This window comes from Dendrobium catenatum, unplaced genomic scaffold, assembly GCF_001605985.2.
Source record: "Dendrobium catenatum unplaced genomic scaffold, ASM160598v2 fragScaff_scaffold_1593, whole genome shotgun sequence".
NCBI classification, from domain to species: domain Eukaryota; kingdom Viridiplantae; phylum Streptophyta; class Magnoliopsida; order Asparagales; family Orchidaceae; genus Dendrobium; species Dendrobium catenatum.
In genome coordinates, this window is record NW_021320055.1 from 1,173,752 (window position 1) to 1,193,895 (window position 20,144).

General features: G+C 34.2%; 1 protein-coding gene across 1 annotated transcript; it reads right to left on the bottom strand.

Moving 5' to 3' along the window:
• Positions 1 to 874: 874 nt before the first annotated feature.
• On the bottom strand, positions 875 to 18,337 carry LOC110104308 (putative ER lumen protein-retaining receptor C28H8.4). Its single transcript, XM_020833353.2, has 6 exons — positions 17,873 to 18,337; positions 16,361 to 16,560; positions 14,442 to 14,582; positions 14,270 to 14,350; positions 1,411 to 1,535; positions 875 to 1,132 (listed from the first exon to the last, which is right to left on the bottom strand). The coding sequence occupies exons 1-6, from the start codon at positions 18,090 to 18,092 to the stop codon at positions 1,084 to 1,086; spliced, it is 816 nt and encodes a 271-aa protein (XP_020689012.1). The 5' UTR covers positions 18,093 to 18,337; the 3' UTR covers positions 875 to 1,083.
• Positions 18,338 to 20,144: the final 1,807 nt, after the last annotated feature.

Genomic DNA, 20,144 nt, shown 5'->3' on the forward strand with positions numbered 1-20,144 from the left:
TATTTTAAATTGGTTAAAAAAGTGTATGGCTATTTTCTGCAATGTTTATTTTTTTCTTACCAAAATTTTATATTTTGGGTAAAAAATATATTCTAGATCGATTGTAGGCATCTTTTGCTAATGCTTGAATGCTGTGTATAAACTATAAATTATAGAAATGATCTATAATTTGTGAGAGAGAAAACTAAAATATTATCTTTTTAGAATGATAATTTTTTTTTTGCATATTTAAGTCTCTTATAATTTTGAATTGCTAATATTTAGAGTTAAAGAAAATTTTTAATTATTTTTTTATGCTATTAATGATTTTAGTTATTTTGGTCACATAAAACGGAGGCCTTCCAATGATGCAGTTAGGAGAGTATATGTATTAGATTTGACTTATGTTAAAAAGTAGTGATAAATCTAAAAAGACTTGATTAGAAAATATTAGAAATGGCTTTTCTTTATTAAATTTAAATGATAATTTAACTCTTAACAGGACATAATAGAGAAAAAAGATTCTTGTAGCTGATCCCACATAGTGGAATAAAGGCTTGATGATGATCTTGTTGCAAATCCTAATAAACTAATATTTTGGGTTTTATTTTAATCCCTCAAACACTAATAAAAGCTCCTTCTGTTGAATTTGGGCTTGAATGACTTAATTCTTACACCATTGGATATGGCTTTTTATTTTTTAATTTTATAGCAAATAAAAACAACCTTTTTTATTTATATTTGTTTTTATTATATTTAATTTTATAGCAAAATGAAAAAAATGTTCGATCCTCTACGAGCTTCATAATAATGCAATGTGAATAAAAATTGTGATCATATCACCAATCATCAAAGAAATTTCACCCACTAAATTCATTTCCTTTGACTCGCATTCCACAACCAAAGTGGCTTAAAGAAACTCATAATCTAATTTCTCATAAAAGTGCTTAATAGAAACTTCAATATCTACATCTTTCGATCCAAACTTGTTTTAATTTACCACAACAAGCGCGCTCATTGATTGCCTGAAGAAAACCAACAGGCCAAGGAAACACAAAAAAATTCTAATGTTTGCATTTCTTACTGTAGGTGGGGAAGCTAAATTCAAACGACACCAGCAGGAAGACGTAGCACAAGTTGTCCGCCGAAGACGCTGCAGAACAACAAAGTTGATATCTTAGAAAAAGTTTTGAAGGCAAATAATGAAGTCGGTGTCAATAAGGAGAGATTATTCTGTGCGGATACCGGACGGGAGAACCGTCCCGTATGGCTTGGTACCGAGCGTGGTACCGTCGCTCGGTACCGAGTGCGGTACACTTTTGGGGTGATGTGGCACATTTTTATTAGTCTCTGGACGACGTCCACACTCCGCACAGAATAATTTGTCGTCAATAAGCGTCATGGTTTTTGGGAAGAGAAGTTAGATGAGACCTCTTAACATAGTAGTAGCAGAAATCAGCAAGGATGAATGTTTGAACTATTTCAGAAAGGAGAACCATGGAAGGCCACAGCCCGTATCCAAGAGCTGTCAGCAAGCGTCCTCTGGTATCCAAAACCTTATAACAGAAATAAAAAAACAAAGCAAATTAATGTGAAGAATAGTGCATTTTCTTAAATAAAATGAAGTACAAATGATTTGATTCCAACTGGTTTTAAAATAAAATGTTACATACAAATGATACAGTTCATGAGACCAACAGCGGGGAAAGAGGAAGGTTGGGTATTTATACCAATTTTTCCTTCAATAAGAAAATAGTCAATCTGGGTCGTTTATCATCAAGAGGAAGCTTATAATTATTGTGCTTTAAAATTTAAGCGTGCAAACTTCCTTACTTTAATCATCCATGCTTGTATGTTTCACATCATATTTATACCAATTTTTCCTTCTGTATTTGACTTAAAAGCAAGTTTCTACAAAATATTGATGTGTGTAATATTCAAGCTATATGGGAACAATTTATAGATTAGTGTATCCCTCTTTTAAACCTTATATGTATGTTTCCTTCTCTTTTATGATTTAGACCTGAAAAAATTTCATTGTGAGACCTGTAAAATTGATAAACATTATAGTGCTGTTTTTTTTTTTAAGTAATTATAATTTTTCTCCTCTTTTTTAATTGTTCACTTTGACATTCAAGGCCTTCCAAAATCTCAATATTTATAGAACTGTAGAATTTGTCAACTTTTATTGATAATTGCACTCGAATGATACAGCTAAATCTTACTAAACAAAAATTTGATTTCAGTATAATTCTTCCCATTTTACAGCCATGATATAAAAAATTTAATACTAACATAACAGTAATCTTGCCTAATAATACACTGTAATCACACGTTATCATCTTTCTTACAAAAAAAATCCATCAATTCTCCTATCTTGACACTGTCTAACAAAATAGGCTATAAAAAGGAAAATCGCCATATTCTGAAAATCCAAGGACTTTTATTTTTTTCCAGAATAAAGTGTCAAAACAATATTGGAGAAAAAAATAGTCCTAACTGCCACAAACCTAATCAAAATAATACCCTCAATAGTGATAGGCTTCAAAAGTGCTTTAAACTATGAAGCTAAATTTTCCCCCACAAATAACTTCCTCTAAAAATTTCATCAAAAATTTTTTAGTGCATTGCCTATATTTACTTCCACAAATAAAATAATGGTAAACTTGATCATAGTGCCCTCAAATGTGTCTTTATTAGATATTCCTCCACTCAAAATAGGTATAAGTATTATCATCCTACCACCAAAAAAAAAATTCTATACTTTAAAAAATGTAAACCTTGATGAAAAGAAAGTTTTGTTCAATCAAGCTCATCATCAAAGGAAGAACTCTCAACTGAAATATAAATAAGATGAAACTTCTCTCATTCACCTTGACATTCTAACGACAAAAATTCCAAAATTATAACTTTCAGGTCTATAAAAAACAAAGGAATAAGCCCAACGAAAATCTTCAATAAGCTCAAGGATCAAAATCATTAACAGGTAACAATAATCAATCCAACACTATGCAATCTCTCTATATCCCATTTCATTACAATACCATGAACGCTATTTAAGACACTAAAAAGAGACATTGATGGCCAAAGAATATACTCGATCTTATGGAGATGAGAACCAAGAAACTTTTGCTCTTGTAAAACAAAAACAACATCAAGCTTTTATCCCACTACATGGGGTTAGCTACATGAATCTTTTTTTCTCCATTATGTCCTGTTAAGAGTCGAATTCTTATTTAAATCTAATAAAGAAAGATTATTTCTAGTACTTTCTAGCCAAGTCATTTTAGGTGTAACTCTGACTTTCTTAACATAAGCCAAATCTAATTAATCTACTCTCCTAACCGGGTCATCAAAAAGCCATTGCTTTATGTGACCAAACCATCTAAGGCGACTCTCTCTAATATTATCTTCGACTGTAGATACTACAACTTTTTCACATATATACTCATTTTGTATCCTTTTTCTAAGAGTAAAGCCACTCATTCACCTGAGCATCCTCATCTCTGTAACACTTAACTTAAGATTATGCTTCTCTTTTAAAGGCCAACATTTTGCACTAATAAAGCATTGCAAGTCTCACCACCATCTTATAGAAATTTTTTTTTAAGTTTGAGGGGGGCTTTTCTATCACACAACAAACTCGATGCATTCCTCCATTTTAATCATCCAACATGAATACAAAACTTTTGCTCTTGTAGAAAAAAATTTGCCATCATAATTTCTCTTGTATAACGTAAAGAATGCTCTTACAAAGGGAAATTGATGAATAAGTCTATATGGATCCATCACTTAGATTTTAAAATTCTTTTACAAATAACAAAATGTGCAAATTTAAAAAAGCTCTATATAGCCTTAAATAATCTTTGAGAGCATAGTTTGTTAGATTCATAAAAATCATAAATAAAGTTGGATACAAGCAAAACTAAAGGGATCATACCATTTTCATAAAATATCGTACCAATGATAAAATCTCAATTCTCATTTTATATGTTGATGACAATTAAAAAAAGAGATTATCAAGAAAAAGCTTGTTGAAGAATTTAAGATCAAAGAGTTAGACAAGCTCAACTAGGGGTGTAAATTCGGGTCAACAGGTCAGGTTCGGGTCAAAATCGGAACTGACCAGACGCTATTTGACACGACCCGAACCCGACCCGTTTTTGCAAATAGGTCAAAAAATGCAACCCGAACCCGGGTTGCCGGGTTGACACGACCTGACCCGGAAATTGGGAATGCGAAAGCGAGAGCCCAAATCGCGTGGTTTGGTCCGCGTGGACTTGAAGGCGGTTAACTTGGGCTCGTCACACGTGCGGAAGCGGGAAGCGTCAAAGCGGAGCGGCTATTGGGTAGGCTGGGCTCGGATTGCGGAAGCGGCAAGCGGAGCGGCTGAGCCCGGATTGCAATCCTGCGGAAGCGGGAGCCCGGATTGCGGCACTGAACGGTTGAGCCTGGATTGTCGAACAAAGTAAGCGGAAAGCGGAGCGGCTGAGCCCGGATTGCGGAAGCGGGAGCCCAGATTATTGGGTTAATGGACCCGGGTCAAATTCGGGTTGATTTCAAGTTTTCGAGTCAACCCGAACCCGACCCATTTTTACAAACAGGTCAAAAATCTGAACCCGAACCCAACCAGTTTGCTAACCGGGTTGACCCGAACCCATATTTCTTCGGGTAGGGTTTCAGGTCGTGTCAAAAATTGACACTCCTAAGCTCAATTGCTTCTTTGGAATAAAAATTGCTCAATCAAAATAAGGAATATTCCTCTATTAATAAAAATATACCATAAATCGAAACAACAAAAACAACAACATCAAGCCTTTATCCCACTACGTGGGGTCGGCTACATGAATTTGTTTTTCTCCATTGTGTCCTATTAAATGTCAAATTATCATTTAGATCTAATAAAGAAACTAAAATAAACAAAAATTGCAAACCTTGTGAAACCTCAACTGAACCAAATAAAAAATTGAATGCACGTGAAAAAGAAAAACAAGGTAAACATGGGACAATATCAAGGATTAGTTGGTAAACTAATCTATATATCTCTCATCCATCTAGACATTATATTTATAGCAAATATATCGATCAATTCATGCATATCCCTAAAGAGTCTCACCTTAAAGCAGCTTATATAATCCGTAAATATCTTAAATCAAGTCCAGATAAAAGAATTTTATGTAAAATGCAGGAAACTTTGAAAACTAAAAGGTATTTTACTATAGATTATGCAAGATCACCAATGGATAGAAGATCCACAACTAAATATTGTATATTTTTTCGAGAAAATCCCATAACAACGAGTAGCAAAAACCCTGTTGGTTCCAAATCTAATGTTGAACAATAATTTAAAGCCATTGCTAAAGGAATATATGAGCTTCTATATATTAAAATTAACTTATAATATTTAAAAATCAAATGAAAATGGACAATGGAGATATAATAGTAATAAATATATCATTAATATTGCTTATAATACAATACAACATGATTGTACCAAGCATTTGGAAGTGGATAATCATTCATAAAAGAAAAAGTAGAAAGTGGGTTGATTTGCACTACATATATGCCAATGAGAAATCAAGTTATAAATATTCTCACCTATGATGCACCGACACGGACACGACACGACACGGACACGGGACACGGCATTTTTTAAAAATATAGGACACAGGTGCGGCGTGGACACGGCATAATACTTTTTTAATATGATATATAGAAATTAAGGTGACATTATATTAAAAATGACAAGCAATAATAAATCAATTTCATGATAGATTGTTTAGCTTATAACATAAAGATGTTTAGTACAAAATGTCTAGTACAACCACAAAAATAAAAGCAAAAAATCATTTAGTACAACATGAAGGTTCAACTACTCAATAGAGGAATGATAGAATTAGATTCAGATGTTGGTCATTGGCCTTCAATATCATCATTATTGAATATCACTGCTTCCAACTCTGGTTCATCTAGAGAAAGATTTGCAACCTCCAATAATCTCATATCATCAAGGCACTAAAACCCATCTCCAACAACATCCCACATCTTGTTATCACCTGTCATATAAAGTGGGATTTTCCTTGATAGAAGGCGAAGATTTGTATGCACATAAACTAAATCATCAGCACGTTGTGGAGTTATTTTATTCCTCTTCATTGATTGAATAAATGAGTATGTGCTCTAATTTCTCTCACAACAGCAAGATGATAATACTTGACCAAGAAGTTTTATTGCTATTATTTGAAAAAGTTGTACTGAAGCTCCATGAATCAACCACCACATTTTTTGATCCATCCTCCATCTATCAACCAAAGATTCTTGATCACCAAAATCCTCTAAATATTCAAAGAACTTTGCAAGTTTTATATTAATTTTTCTTCTCTCCTCATTTGGGAAATATCTTTTTAAGGCATATCTTTCTCATATTTGAAACTTCTAAATCTTTTTGTTGTGAGACACATAGAGAGTCTTCTTGAAGTCATTTTTTACTAAAATACCTTCAAATAATACAAAGCATATAAAATAATCTGTTCATTTACCAACAAATTTAAATTAATTTAAAAGATGAATACAAATGTACCTTGGATTTAACGAATGAGCCAAACAATGCAGATGTGTGTTGCTTTTGCTCCACATATCTTCAAGAATGGTATAAACAATACTCCAAAAACTTGAGTTTTCTTCATGTGACTTTCTTTCATGTCTGTATATAATTGATTTAATTTCTTTCACTTTTGCTAACATAGAGTCTCACATCTCATAAGTCAAATGTAGGCATGATTTATCTGTGTCAGTCACTCTCAACATATCATAAATTGGATCAGTGAAAGCCAAAATGTAGTCTACATTATCCCACCACAAATCATCTAAAATCTTTTCTTTAACATACATTGCCTTCCTAACATCTTCTCGATAGCAAGACCACTTCTCACTAATCATCATAGATTGAAGAGCATTTTTAATTTGTTTGAATCTTCTCAATATGATTATAACAGAGACAAAACGAGTTTCAACAACAGTTAACATTTTCAAGTGGGAGAAATCATTAAACATTGAAAGCCTCATCGAATGGTTCATAATAAAATTTCTGATCAGAACAACATAATCTGCAACCACTAACCACTGTTATCCAATGAAATTCAACATTGATTATTTCATTAGCCTCTATATTATTTGCTGCACAAATATTTTTTAGAGCAAGATTTAAAGTGTGTACAACACATGGTGTCTAAAATATATAGGGATAAGTTTGCTCCACCAATAATCCTGCAGCTCTACACACCGGTGCATTATTTGTAATAACTTGCATAACATTTGAAGGCCCAATCATGACTGTCACCTCTTTAATCAAATTGGCAATGAAATGTTTATCCTTGTATTTTCCTTCATAATTCATAGCTTTAATGAAATTCAACTTCATCAACTTGTATGTTCAATTCAATCAACTGTGACGTAATAATCTCAAGACACATTTTAATTCCATGGCCAGAAATCTTAAGTAGATGTGTCTTCACCCTAGAATAAGATCCTTTGTAGGTGACACCACAATAATTGCATTTAATTGACACATTCCCTCCAAATATTTTTCTTAACTTCGTAACATGAATCCTAATAGCTTATCAGTTTCTACAGATAGCTTTTTGAACCTTCACCTAATACACTCCTGTCAGCAGCAGAGCTCATTTTGCTTTAAAATACAATGGTGTAACAAACCAATCATGCATATGAATACATCAAGTTAAATTGATATGAAGTGAAATCAAAATATCCCAATAATAAGGCAACATGGATACAAGAATATACCGATCTGCCGGGGGTCCAAGGGGGCGAGGTACAAATTTTTAGGGTAAGAGTAATTTTGAAGTTCTGCTTGTTTTTAAAGTTTGTAAGTTGTTTGTATGGGAAGATACCGAGTGGTAACGAGCATGTACTGAGCGATACCGAGCATGTACTGAGCAATACCAAGCATGTACCTAGCGGTACCGAGCATGTACATTAGCTTTTTTCAACAATGAAGAGAAGAAATGGCGAAATCACATTACACGCGTGTCCGGTTTTAATTTTAACTTTTTTAAATTGCGACACTCTAATGTTGTGTCGGACACGTGTCCATAACATACCCTCTTTAAGCGAAGTGTCGGTGCATCATAGATTCTCACCAAAAGATTCTACACCCTCACGTTTAAAAATATTATAAGAAAACTTAGACAAGTAGATTTCTACCATTCAATTTGATAGGGAGTGTTTAAAGGCATTGAGACCCAATCTTGGTAGCGATTCTTGGCAAGAATTAATGGTTCTAACTATTGCATCGATCCTTCTATAACATTTACATTAATGTCTTCCTATGATCTATCAACTTCTTCTAGGAAGCTTTTAAGTCAGTCTTCTCTTTGCTAGTCTCGATGGACTATCTTCTAAATTTGTGATAAACAATTAATATTTCTTCAAGATCACCCAAGATTTAGATGTTCTTGATGATATTTCTTCTTATATCTAGGTCTCTCTTCTTAGATCCAACTTAACATAACCCTAAAATTTTAAAGTTAGATCTTCTAAATTTCAGAGAATAATAAAAGAATCAACTTCACATCTTCAGTGTTCTTTTCTCCGATCAAATGTGTACATGCTGATTGATCCCACTATCTTTTACACTATTTGATTTTGTACAAGATCATTGTATACACAAGAGATCCAACTGTTAAGGTATAGGGTACTTTGGTTATGTGCGCATTTTCCTCTTCAATTTATGGCATATGTTCTTTAAACAATATGAAGTTGCCAGCGAGTAGCTTAGTAGTCTATGCCTTTGCCATACTAAACATGTATAACACATTTCAAATATGTTTTGATTGTGAAAGACTTGATGTTTTGATAGCCTTGTTGCAATATATTCTCTTCACCAAACTTCTCCAAGATCTTCCATGTCAAACTCTGTTGACAGTTCTCCTTCATATTATTAATATTTTAATTATTAGACCTTATAATTAACATGGCATTTATATATAGTGATAGAATAGTAGACTTTTTTACTATTCCTATGATATATCAATAATGATCGGCATTGCCTTTATAATTTTTTTTTACAAAATTCAATTATGTGCATGAACCCATCAATTTTTGTATATCATTAGTGAAGCACTTGTTTCAAGAAATAAAAGCTTATGTTTAGCATTCACACAACTTTATTTTTCATGTTCAACAAAGATTGAGCTGCACCATGTAGATGTTTTCCTTTAGATCATCATGAAGGAATCGATCTTGACATCCACATTCTTTATATAAATCCTCTTCAGCTATAATGGTCACTAGACGAGTAGTCGTTAATATAACTAATGAAGATGGTGTCTCTGAAACTTTTACCTTCTTTCTATCAAAATCTTTTCACAACAAATTGTCCTGTAAAATTTAACAAACTTTATTTATTATTTAGCACAAAGCTTTCTTTTCAAGTTTAGCAAAGCCTACAAGTTGCGCCATGTAGATGTCTTCCTTAAGATCACCACGAAGAAATATATTTTGATGTCCTTTTATTATATATATAAATCTTCTTTTGCTACAATGATTAGAATTAGATGAATGGTCGCTAGTTTAACATTTAAAGATAGTATCTCCTTAAAGTTTATACCTTCTTTTTGTTGAAACCCCTTTATAATAGCATTGAATCTTTTGGCTCTTGTGTGTTATTTCGCTATGCATATCCATTTCTTTTGTGACACCTTACTACCTTGGGGTTGCTTGGTCGATATCCAAGTGTTGCTCTTATAAAAGATTACAACATTGTTTTTTCAAGGAAAGCTTTCGTTGATAGAATTATTTACCAAAATGACTTCATTATAGTACTCAAACTCTACTTGTGAGTTCATTATGACATTTTAAATTGGGGCATAGATATGTTAAACTCAAACTACTTCTAAGTTTCCTGCAATATTTCCTTACGCTGCTTTTGAGTTTCCTATAATATTTCCCATCTTCGTTCTGAGACATGCAATTGTTCTAGTTCAACATGCTCAAGTAGCGGCATGTTTTGCAACAGTACTTGATATGTCTATGTATAATATAGATCCCTGGAAGATAATATTTCTACTCTTGACAATCCTTTAACTTTCATAATCTCAAGCTCTATGACTAAACTAATCTCCATCGTATCAAATGAAATAACACTTCTTAGATTTAAGTCAAGCTTATCATTGGCGACCTGATCAACAAAAATATATTATAGGTAATCGAAAAAATTCAAATGTGGCAAACATACATCACTTTCCTAACCAGGCTTCTTCAAGAATCCCAAATTTGAGTGTAGCTAATGATCCTTCATTTAACAAATATTTTTTGTGTTCACTACATTCACACAAAAGGCCCAAATGCACTCTCATGCCCGTTGCATGTTCATTGAAACAACTATTCATTTTATCAATCACTCCATTTTGTTGTAGAATTCTTGTGAATATTCTCTACATGTAAATCCTGGGAGGTACGATATATCTTTTCAATTATGTGGAGTTATAATCCCTACCATTGTTTGATAAGCACCAATTCATTTTTTTCTCAAGTTTCACTCTCCACTAGACTTTTTCACTTCATAAAAGTTGAGAAAACATGGGTTTTATTTTTGATAAAATAAAACCATACATTCCTAGTGTTGCCATCATCAAAAATAAAACCATACATTCCTAATGTTGCCATCATTGAAGGTGATGCAGTACAATGATATTGCTAGCCAAGTAATGTGGATAGCCCAATTTGTGTGCACCAACTTTGGCCTTTTGTTCTTTAGTTCTTCCGCAATCTTAGAGCAACCAATCTTTGATTAGCAAAGATGCAATCTTCCCATAAGGTGGATTCAACAAACTTTCAAATTTATTGTTGTAGTGAAGAATCTTCAGGCTTTCTCACTCCTATGACTTAGTCATCGGTGCCATAAATTTGAATCTCCCCCTATATTGGTAGTAACTCATATTATTCTTATGCTGGTGGTGTTGTAGAGTATCAAACAATCACCAAGACATACTTCATCACTTTCCAAGTATCAATGTTGAAAGTAGAATGACATCCTTTCACAAATAATTGTCCAATAAAGATCAAGTTTCTCCATGACCCAAGGATTTGCTTAACTTTGTTAGCTCCTAAGATTTTCTTTAGTTGTCTTGATCATCACATTTCCAATGCTCATAAAAATCAAGGGTTCATCAGCAACAAATACCTTGCCACAAGCATATGCAATAGTTTATGATTAAATATTTTTTTAAGAAAAATGCAAAATCGCAAATGAGTTAAATATCCATTTTTCCATTGGATTGTTTGTGCTAAGCATTAAAGCATCATAAATATATTCTAAAATGGTGTCCATCAACTCTTCATTTGGCTATTGGCATCATTCAAGTTGCTTCTTCCTACCTATGATGCACCGACACGGACACGACATGACACGGACACGGGACATGGCAATTTTTAAAAATATAGGACACGGGTGCGACGTGGACACAGCATTATAATTTTTTGATATAATATATAGAAATTAAGGTGACATTATAGTAAAAATGACAAGCAATCAACTGGGACGTAGTAATCTTAGCCTCTTAGGACACATTTTTATTCCATGGCCAGAAATTTTAAGTAGATGTGCATTCACCCTAGAATAAGATCCTTTGTAGGTGCCACCACAATAATTGCATTTGAATAACATATTCCCTCCTCCTTCAAATGTTTTTCCTAACTTTGTAACATAAATTCATAACGGCTTATCAGTTTCTACAGATGGCTCTTTTGAGCATTCACCTAATCCACTCCCGCTAGCAGCAGAGCTCATTTTGCTAACAAACCAATCATACATATGAATACATCAAATAAAATTGATATGAAGTGAAATCAAAATATCCCAATAATAAGCAACATGAATACAACAATATACCGGTCTGCCGGGGGTCCAAGGGGGCGCTGCCCCCTGGCGGGGCTCGACCTGCCCGGTAAGGTCGCGGGGTCAAGGGACAGCGCCCCTGTGGAGGTTTTCGGGGGTAGCACCCCCGGAACAAAAGTTTATTGTAAGAGTAATTTTGAAATTTTGTTTGTTTTTAAAGTTCGTAAGTTGTTTGTATTGGAAGATATCGAGTGGTACCGAGCATGTACCTAGCGGTACCGAGCATGTACCTAGCAGTACCGAGCATATATTGAGCAGTACCGAGCAGGTACTGAGAGGTACCGAGCATGTACCTAGCGATACCTCATTTAATAACCGGACACACGTGTCCGATTTTATTTTTAATTTTTTTAAATTGCGACACTCCAATGCCGTGTCCGACGCGTGTCCGTGTCCGACACTGCATACCCTCTTTAAGCGGAGTGTCGGTGCATCATAGCTTCCTACAATCTTTCATTATGTGATTAGGCTTGTCATAGTACCAGCATCCACTCGAGTGACCTCGAGACCTTCTAATGATGTAATTTGATTATTTGTTCTTGGAACCAGATTTCGATTTGCATCTTTCTTTTTTGTTGCCTTATTTTTATACATGTTTCTACCATCAACATTTAAAACAAAAGATGACGTACATTTCTCTTTCTTGAATCATCTAATATCTAGATTAAGAATAAGATTTCTGATATCACTGAGCTTCATGGCATGCAATCTATAGGAACTACTTAACAGCTATTATAAGATTGTCCTAGCTCTCAAGTAACAATGAAAGCAAGCTCATGACTCGGATCCATCGTCCAACTAGATGTTCATGGAGCTAAACTCTCTCGATATTAAGCTAGACTCATTTTGTGATCGATGACCTTCTAACATCCTAAGATTAAAAAGTAAGTACATTACGTATACATTGTTGACTACAAATGATATTTCACACACTTGGAGAGCGCCTTCATGACCCCCATTGTAGCAGTCTCATTAAGGGCGTTTTAGGAAATATTCATAATAATGGATAAAGACCAGGCTCAAAAGCATATCTACCCATCAACCCACATGACACAATCGACCACGGCTTTACTATATTTAGTGATTGATGAAGCTTTCTCTGATACAAATATCCAATACCCGAAGTTCAAAACAATAAACTTTGACAATTTTGATATTTCTATCCTCTATGCTTGAATTTGAAAGTTACCAAAACAAAGTTCTGATAATTCATATTAGAATTGCAACAAAACTACAGACAAAAGCTGAATGAAGACGAAAGAATAAACACACTTGGGATCACAAACACAAGAAAGAATTTTATATGGTTCAATGAGATCCTTATGTTTCCACAGCTAAAAAAAATTGAATATTCATTAAGCTTAAAAAAACAATACTAAAAAATTTCTCTTCATATAAAGTTGAAAATAATAATAGATACAACCCTTTCTCTAAGCTAGTGATTAATAAGGAATGCAATAAACTATTGTGAAGACTATAGTTGCATGTGGAGAAGAAGATTTTACTATTATTACTCTCTTTTCTTCCCTATTTTGAGAGATTCTTCCTATGTGGATGAAAGTATGTCCTTTTAGTGGAAATCAAAGGAACAACAAATCTTTCTTCTTGAAGGAGAAAACAACCCTACTAAAAACAACTGAAAAACTCCTATCTTCTCCCTCGATTGCCATTCACTCTCTAAATCTCCCTCCCCATCTCTGTTTGCTTGTGGTTGACAAACCATTTCATCTAAGGCTTTATTTATAGCAGCAATAAGGCATCAATTTGGAGACATAATTATTTTAAAATTTTTATATGATCTCTTAAGATCAACAAAAGATCTCACAGGCCACAAAAAAGATTTAAACATGCATATGAAAACCTCAATCCAATATTTGAATAGATAGTACACCTCAATCATATCGTCTAAAGATTTGATGGCAGAAAATTTAACAAGAATCAATATCTACACAATAATATTATATTTAAAAAAAATTAATAGTTCCTAGAGCACAAGCTTTAAAACAAGAAGCATGGTGCGGTATAAACCTAGTCATTTTGAAAGTTTTAATTCAACTATTGAACTTCCATTGGACTCATTTAACTTGTATGTTGGTCCACACTCCACATGGTCAATTGGATGATTTCAAATGTAACAAAACTGCATGTTTTCTTTCCTTTGGGGATTAATCAGCGCATCGAATGAATGAGCTTTCCTTCCAGATCATCTCTTTTTTAACATTAAGCATGACGCATGATGCAAATCTTTTCAATCCACACTATAGCCAACATATGAATTACTCCCTATCATCAAATTTCCTATATGGCATTAAATTATAAATCATATTGACTAAGATTGATCATGCAAAATAGATTGTGAGGAATTATTCAAACCTGAAGAACCCAATGGGCACAGCTCAAGAACCTAGCAATTCCCAATGCAAATACATAATGGGCAGTAAAGGGTTCAACAATCTGAGCATAAAGAAACAAAAAATGCTTCAGGAGGAATCGGGCATCATAGCAAAATTACCAAAATAAGCACTAATCACATCAAAACTTTTACCTTTGTGTTTTGCATCAATCTCAATTGTGGCAACACTGAAGCAGCTTCTAGGTAAACACAAAAAGCCCAGAAAATCCTGTTCACAATGTTGTGCGAAGTGGTTGGATGAACTGCCAAGGCCAGTACGACACAAGGCAGCACCTACACATTTATACCAAGTAAGAAAAGCTATATTTCAGGTCAGTTAGCTGCAAGGAAACAACTGAGATAAGGTTACTATTTTGAAATGTCTACCCAGAATTCTGCTAAGAGTTTAACAATGGGGCACAAGTTCACATCCAAGCAGCTCTCAACTTATTTCATGATCAGCCACTTTCATCAGGACAAGAAAAAAGCATGTATTAACTTATAATTGGAGTAATAACAACTGAAAAGAAATGTGTCAATCGTTGGGAAAAGCATTGGTTTATTGCATGAAGAGTATACCAGTTCCATCATACTATTTTGATGTCAGCACCAGCAGTGACAAAAAAAACTAAATGGTAATTCAAAGGGCAATTAAAAACTACGTAGAAACACTATAGAATAGAATTCCACCCCTTTTAATGCGAGTAGCTAGTCCTATATGGCATTAAGATATTTGAAACTGTACTATCAAATCACAAAACAGACTTAATATATCTTAAGTGAACTAAAAAGTAATAACAGCTGTAACTTATTAAAGGTATCGAAATTTCTTAAAAAAACTATATTTGGCTCCTTTGCGAGGACGATAAGTTTTAAAACTTTCATAAACCAGTCCCCAAGTGTTTTACCTTTGTGTAATCAAGAAAAATCTAAAATCTCGAACAACAGTACATAAGTAGAGATGATCCAAACGCTAGTAATTTACTAAGGTTGAGAAGCTGATGAAATTGCATGATTGCATCAACCCTAGAAGATTCACTAAAATTTTACTTAAGCCTCGTGATATTAATGGTGTTTTGTGAAACCCTAGTAATTTTACAAAGTTTATATCGTCTTACCAAGAGTATTTTTGGTTAATCAAAAGCTAGCAGCCTGTAGAATCCCAGCTTAGGATCCTGCCAACAATATACCAACACTAGCAGGTCTCTCATCAATGCCAACACAAGCGACAATGGATGAAGACAAATAATTGGGAATAACAGGGTTAAAAAAAGATTGATTTATTCAATAGTTAAGTGTCCTTGTTTATTCAATAGTTAAGTGTCCTCAAGACTGAAAATTGGCATCCCTCTCATAAAGGTGCAAGTTACGATGGAAATAACACAAATTTCCAACAAAAATAAAGCAAGAGAAAAAGTTTTGAGTGGCAGCTCCAATGAATTGTAAATACTTCCTATAAATAAAACAAGTTCAAGAAGATTTAGAGAAAAAATGCTCAATAAGCCGTTCAAAATGTCAATTTTATCCATTGCATAGCATGTTTCACGAACAGAAACATGCTTCAGGGGTTCCAAAAAGCCCATCTGAAAAACGGCACCAATCAAAGTCAAATGATGGTAAATGTAATCCTTTGTGAAAGGCAAAAAAAAAGAAAAGGTTCATGACTAATAGCCAAACCTGGTTTAAATAATGTAAGAAAAATAAAATCAGGATGCCAACTATGCATTAGCTAACTAACATATTTAGTTAAAAATGAGCATGTTAAAGCTTATTACACATCTGATTCGCTCATTGCGTGTATTTTTAAAAGATGAAAAATAAACTCCTTCAAGAGCTAATTTTGAATGCAAATTTGTAGTTTAAAATCACTATTGATTCAAAACATGATACGAGGATTGTGAAAAAAAAATTGCCATATACATGTTACATGGATACAAAAAAAGTCCATCCCCATAAACATGCTACATGTATACAGAAAAGGCCATCCGAAAAGTGCAACTACATTGTAAAATTGGAGAAATTAAAACAAGAATTTTGCAGGGTGATGATTATGGAAGAAAATCAATACTGACCACATAGTAAGTTGCGAAGTTGTCCTTATCCTCCATGTAACTAGACTTTAACTTAAAACGGATCATGTAGATAACCCACAACGTCGTGACTAAAGTGGCAGAGTCCAATAGTGTGTGTATATCATACTCCATAACAAAACTGCAGTAAAGTCTAACAGCCAAAAATAAAGCTGTCAATTCCTGTGACTTCAGTGAAAGCCCTGCACAAAAGCAATAGTTCAACATCAATCCAAATTATAATTCAAAATCATTAAGGAAAATCAGTATAACTGAAGAACAAAAAGAAAGAAGAGATAAATGAAAATGTGCATATGTGGTGCAGAATAGGTAAGAGATTAGTGTTGTCTCCCGGATAAAGTTAAATTTCTCAATAACAAAAAGACCTGACATGGGATGGTCTAATATCCAGGTCAAAAGGTATGGATGGTGCCAGTACTAGCGCGCGCACAGAGAGAGAGATCATAGACTGTGTTGTAGATATATTAAAGTGAAGTTGTGATTACTATTAAAAAAATCTGGGGATATGTAGTCAGCTTAGCCAACTTCAATCCTAACCGAAGTTTCAAAATTAAGCAGAGACCAGGTGACTGTAAAGATCAAACTATTCATCTCATTTTGCTTTAGAAACTTTGTGTACTTAGAAGAAAAGTCTAACATCTTTTTTTATTTCTATGGCATCATATAGAGAATGCATGCAATGCAATCACAAAATGAAGAAAACTAAAAATAGTAATGCAATAAGAATGCATCAAAGTGTTACCCCTTTCTTTATTAGAAAAGCTTCTTCCACTATAAGATCACTTCCGTAGGAGGAAAGTTCAAAGGGGCGATGTATACAGGTGTAAAAAACATAAATGGAGAGAGCAAGCAGGGAAAAAAAGGAAGGATAAGCTAGAAACATATTGACAAATTCCTACATCTCGATCTAGTATTGGGCTCTGAAAATAGGAACCCCAATTCTTGTCTAGCCAAGAGACGTGAAAAATAAAAATATAATAAAATAAAAACAAATAAGATAACAAAAAAACTTGTCGTTGCCAGGTCCAAGTCCTGGATGAAAAAAGTGGACGGTTGTGTTAGGTAGTAGAAAAGCCAGTGTAAAACTTGTCCAACAATAATGTCATGAATCCTTTAATGAATCCTTTAAGAAATTGTGTTAAGATAACAAAAAAACAACTCGGAAGCAGGAAGCCTTTGTTTGATGCATTCAAACGAAGAAACACCCCATGAACAAAAACATAAAAGCATATACAGCCTCAGCGTAAAGACAAACGTAAATTCGGCTCACTTATCAGAAAATAGATCTCAGTTCACTACATCTCCTAATCAGATGTAGAGACATGCCCTTTGACCCTTTCTCCTATTCATCTCTTCTAAATCAAGCATCAAGCTGTCCACACCAAATTACCAAAAAGTACACAGATGTCCAAAATCAAACAATTTAGCTCATTAAAAAACTAGGGCATCAAGTAATAAGGATGCAGGGGTAAGACGGTGAGCAATCAAACAAACCGGCGCAGGTTTTTTCTTTGGTGAGCTTGTAGATGAGAACGGAGATGCCGATGGCGTGAACCGCCTCCGCTGCAACGAATAGGTTATCATGGTCATGAACAACGAATCTGAGAAAGACGAGGGCCGCCATCCCGGCCACAACACAGAGGAAAGCCTTAACTTTCGGCGGCTGCCGCCGCACCCATTCGGCCACTACGCTTATCGGCCGCCTCGAGCCCATCCTATCCGCAGCCTAATTCAATTCCAAAGTGATTCTATAAAAAAGACCGCAAGAATACGCTAAGGAGGAAGACAGCGTCTTTCTTCCGCCGCGAAGATCGACTGGGAAGGGATCAAACCAGTGAATTTTCCGGTTAGGGATTGGAGGAGGTAGAGCTCGGAGCTTTTGGGTTTGGTGTTCCCCTAATTTATATGGTGCGGATGGCGACTGGCACTTTCGTTATGCTGGTTTAGAAGCATACGCATGCATGTGTATCTCCTTAGGAAAAAAAAGATTTATATACATATCATTTTATTTTATATTATTTATATATTAAATATTTAATATATTAATATTATATGTATATCATCTGGTACAAACGAAATGGATATGGGTCCAAATGTATTGACCCTAATCGGACTCAATTATGTAAACATGTCAAAATTTCAGACCTCAACTTGATCCATCAAGTTACCAGGTTGACTCGACCCAAACGCTTTTGCTTGCGGGTGAAGGGGTCACGAGCGAGCGAGCTAGGCCAGGTGCGGAAGAGGGGGAGTGGAATCGGTGTGGGATCAGATTCAGTTGTATGGGTACAAACACATCATGCCAGCTTGGACGCAGGAGTGGATTCAGTTGTGGACGCATGCGCAAGACTGCAGGAGGCCGAGAACGCCCAACACCCTGCGCTGGTTGGTCGTGCTTGCTGTCATCAGCACAGGAGAGCTATCGTGAGTGCTACAACAAGAGGTCATCAGTGGGGATCATGGTCAATTCGGGATTTTTAACTAGATTTCTTTTTTTATTTATATCTTTTCAGCTCCACCGGCCCTGCGATGCTCTAGAATCTAAATTAAAAGAATTTTTCTTTTATCTATTAATGAACAACACCATAGCTATTTAATATCATGTATCAATAATAAACAACAAAATAGATTCTATAATTTAAAACTTCAATGTACACATCTGTATTCATTCCCAAAAATCATATACATTGTTTAAGGCTATAACAAAAAGAAATAGAACCTGACCAGCCTCACACTTTTGCTCCCCTGCCTTTGTCTGAAATCATTTAACCACATATAATGAGCTTAAAAAGTCAAACAGGTTACCAAAACCTACAACTGAATTCAAAGCATGGTAAATGAGCAATATGCTTATCAACAGTTAAATCGTAGCAGTTACATTCATATGATCATTGAATTAGTGTAGAAATAGTAAATCTCAAATGCAGTAGTAGTAGAATCTGTAAACAATAAACTACTACGGTACAAAAGTCAGTAAAGTAGTAAACTAATGCGAGTGTCAAATCTATAAAGCAATCATCATATCAGTAATACCAATAATACATAAATAATATAAAGCATTAAATCAAAATATTATTATATACTATCGAAATCAAATCAATGAAATAAAATTATATAGGAATGTACATGTTATCCAGGCAATTCATATCACGTGCTCAGTATATCACATGCATAATATCAATACAGTGAATCAATAGTATCAAATAGTGTCAGTATCTATAGCAGTAATAGTGAAGAGGTAGAAGCAATAAGATAATGCGATAACAGTAAATACGTGCAGTACTCATAAATCCATACAATAATAAAAACAATGCCTCAGAAATATGCATTTGAGTAGTCACACTAAACAAGTAGAAGCCCTGGATATCACGATGTTTTTTAGTGTTAATATCAGTGTTAGTAAACTGTTGGCTCAGTAAATAGAGTTGTCACTCATTTCCCGATGTCATAATAATGATCTCCTTATAACTCTCAATCAATGTATCACGTGAATTAGTATAAGATAATATCAAATCACAATATTTAAAGAAAAGCCCATTAGCCCACCATCCGTACAGGTCAATCAGTCTACAACCAACGGGTCAAGCAGTCTTTACTTGTTTGATTCATACACGCATATTATTATCATAAAATTATAATAATAATAGCGATAATCAATTACTCAAGCACACATTCACATCCATTTTCAATGTGTTGCAACAAATAATGCATAAATAAGCTTAATAAAGAATATGCCTAAAATGCCATAACGGTATACAACAAAGAA

Bases quoted from the DNA above. Each gene is read 5' to 3' on its own strand.
- LOC110104308 (XM_020833353.2), bottom strand. From the start codon at position 18,092: ATGGGCTCGAGGCGGCCGATAAGCGTAGTGGCCGAATGGGTGCGGCGG. The intron at 16,561-17,872 runs GTTTGTTTGATT...GCTTTTGTGCAG, and splicing joins CAAAGAAAAAACCTGCGCCG to GGCTTTCACTGAAGTCACAG. The intron at 1,536-14,269 runs GTTTGAATAATT...TTCTGTTATAAG, and splicing joins GTGCCCATTGGGTTCTTCAG to GTTTTGGATACCAGAGGACG.